Source organism: Penaeus monodon, chromosome 15 (assembly GCF_015228065.2).
Source record: "Penaeus monodon isolate SGIC_2016 chromosome 15, NSTDA_Pmon_1, whole genome shotgun sequence".
Lineage (NCBI taxonomy): Eukaryota > Metazoa > Arthropoda > Malacostraca > Decapoda > Penaeidae > Penaeus > Penaeus monodon.
In genome coordinates this window covers 28,144,728-28,146,836 of record NC_051400.1, presented here as the reverse complement: position 1 = coordinate 28,146,836, position 2,109 = coordinate 28,144,728, and the positions used below count along the sequence as shown (strand labels likewise).

Genomic DNA, 2,109 nt, shown 5'->3' with positions numbered 1-2,109 from the left:
TGAATGCACATACCCACATATAAACATCAATATTTTGTCTCGAAAGGCTGAGAAGGCAGGCCATCTGACAGTGGCCTCCACAGCCTCGAGCTTAGGATGGACTAACGAGAGGGTGGGCCGCACTCTGGACCACCTGCTTCGTGTGGGTGTTGCTTGGAGAGATGATCAGGACCACCCAGCTTCCTATTGGTTCCCGGCCTTCTTCCAGCAGTGTGCAGTGACAGAGTAATAATAACTTCTTTCAGTTTTTAGGTTTCTTTTAGTCACTCTCAAAGTGGTTTTGACATTATACCCAACTGATTTGATTTCGATTTTGATTTCTTTCTCTTTCTCTCTGATATTATATCCAGGTGATTATGATAATTTTTCCTTTTGAATACTCTTTTTTATGTGATTTAGCAGTTTTATGTCAGATTTTTCCAACGTTGCCTTAAAACTAGTTCCTATGGTAGAGGCTTTTTGTTCCCAGCGTGTCATACCTGTACGAAAAATGCCACTCGTTTCACCTCGGTTTATCCTTGCCTTGTAACAAATTTACATTCTGCATAGGAAATCACTACCAATAAAACACGGAAGAGATTAGAGATAATGCAAAATATTTTATTTAACTAACATTGTGCATTTATTTTTTCATTCAGTGCTCAGGTATTTTCCTACACCTCAAGGAATTTAAAGATTTCTATTATGGATACTCAAAAAATTAGAAAACATAAACAAGCAACAGTCCTAGCAATGTCTAATGGCAGATCAGTCCACTGTTAGGTTAATCACAGTTAGGATACAATATCCATACTGTAATTCTTCATTGAAAATAAAATTTTATTTGTTATCTCAAAACAAAATGTGATTTTTTTTCTAAATTTACAAACCCTTATTTCAGATACTCATACAAACAAACAAAAAGAGAGCTATTAATCTACAAAAATAAATATAATTAAAGTCCGTACACAGGAAGTGACAAAAGATTATAATGGATATTTTCCACATTATGAACTACGGTCCAACAGAGGTTGGTAGAGAGGCTCCTGATACTCCATTCCTTTAAAAGTTTTGATACAGATCTTTATGACTCCATGTAGTCACCAAACAATCGCCGCAACTTCCGTGGAAGGACTCTAGAAGTAGAATAAGGGATATATGTTATCTCTTTTCCTAGATAAAGCCATGGTATATTGCCATACAACTCATGTTGATATATTTTTTTATGAAAACTGATTCTGTACAAAATTTTGCTTCAGTATACCAGATTAAATACTCAATTCTTATGGATCCTGGTTATTGGAGGTAACAAATGATGTAACTTGTTACTTCTCCTATAATAATGTAATAATAATGGTGATAAAATCATTTGAGATCTTACATTAAAGTAATTCTTTTGACTGAGAACACAGGTGATGAAGGGAGTTTTTAAAAACATGCTTTACTTACTTTGAGAATACCATAAGAGGTTTTAGCTTTTCAGGCAGGAATATTTCTTCCTGGTTCCGTCTTACACCCTTAATGATTCGTGAAGCAGCATCAGCTGGTTCCAAGATCTCAAACAACCATGGGAACCTGCAGAGAAAAGGAAAGTTAGTGTTGTCAATATGCTAAAGATATAATATTTGATACAATAAAAAGTGTACATCAGTAAGAAAAATACTGTACAAAGTTTTGAATTATTTGATATACTTTTATTGCATACATTTATTAATTAATGTATTTGAGCCTCTGCCAGCCATTATTTGTTTTTTATTTCCTAAATTATATGAATTTATCTAAAAATGTAGATAGTAATAAAACTTGATTCAGAACACAATAAAGGACTAGAGCCACATGGTCTTGACACTAGAAGCAACTTATACTTCATTAAAGATATGACAAATACATCTCTGCTATCCACGGGTTAAATGGTGAACATAGGGACTAACTTGAGATTAGGCTTGACATCATTCACATTGGAGATGAGGAATGGGTGAACTGCAGTAACCCTCACACCACTCCTCCTCTCCATCCTCATCTCTTCAGCTAGAGCCTCTGTCATGCCTGGAAAGAAGGGGGTTTAAAAGTTTGCTTTGATTCAGTGGAGATGAATTAAACTTTCTGAGAGTAATAGCATAGTATATGTGT

The 2,109-nt window shown here is 34.9% G+C and overlaps 2 protein-coding genes across 4 annotated transcripts in view; one reads left to right on the top strand and one right to left on the bottom strand.

Annotated features, from left to right (window-relative positions):
• LOC119581901 (vacuolar-sorting protein SNF8-like) overlaps positions 1–842 on the top strand; it is a 43,000-nt gene extending 42,158 nt beyond the window's left edge. For all 3 annotated transcript variants that reach the window (XM_037930064.1, XM_037930065.1, XM_037930066.1), the window contains exon 6: positions 47–842. In XM_037930064.1, coding sequence (XP_037785992.1) covers positions 47–229 — 183 coding nt within the window. In that variant the 3' untranslated portion in view covers positions 230–842. The remainder of the gene's footprint in view (positions 1–46) is intronic.
• The window catches only part of LOC119581900 (epidermal retinol dehydrogenase 2-like), a gene marked incomplete at its 5' end in the record, with an annotated part of 6,342 nt that continues 4,809 nt past the window's right edge, over positions 577–2,109 (bottom strand). Inside the window, 3 exon segments of the mRNA XM_037930063.1 lie at positions 577–1,115; positions 1,429–1,554; positions 1,911–2,025. Of these exon segments, the coding sequence (XP_037785991.1) occupies positions 1,064–1,115; positions 1,429–1,554; positions 1,911–2,025 (293 nt within the window).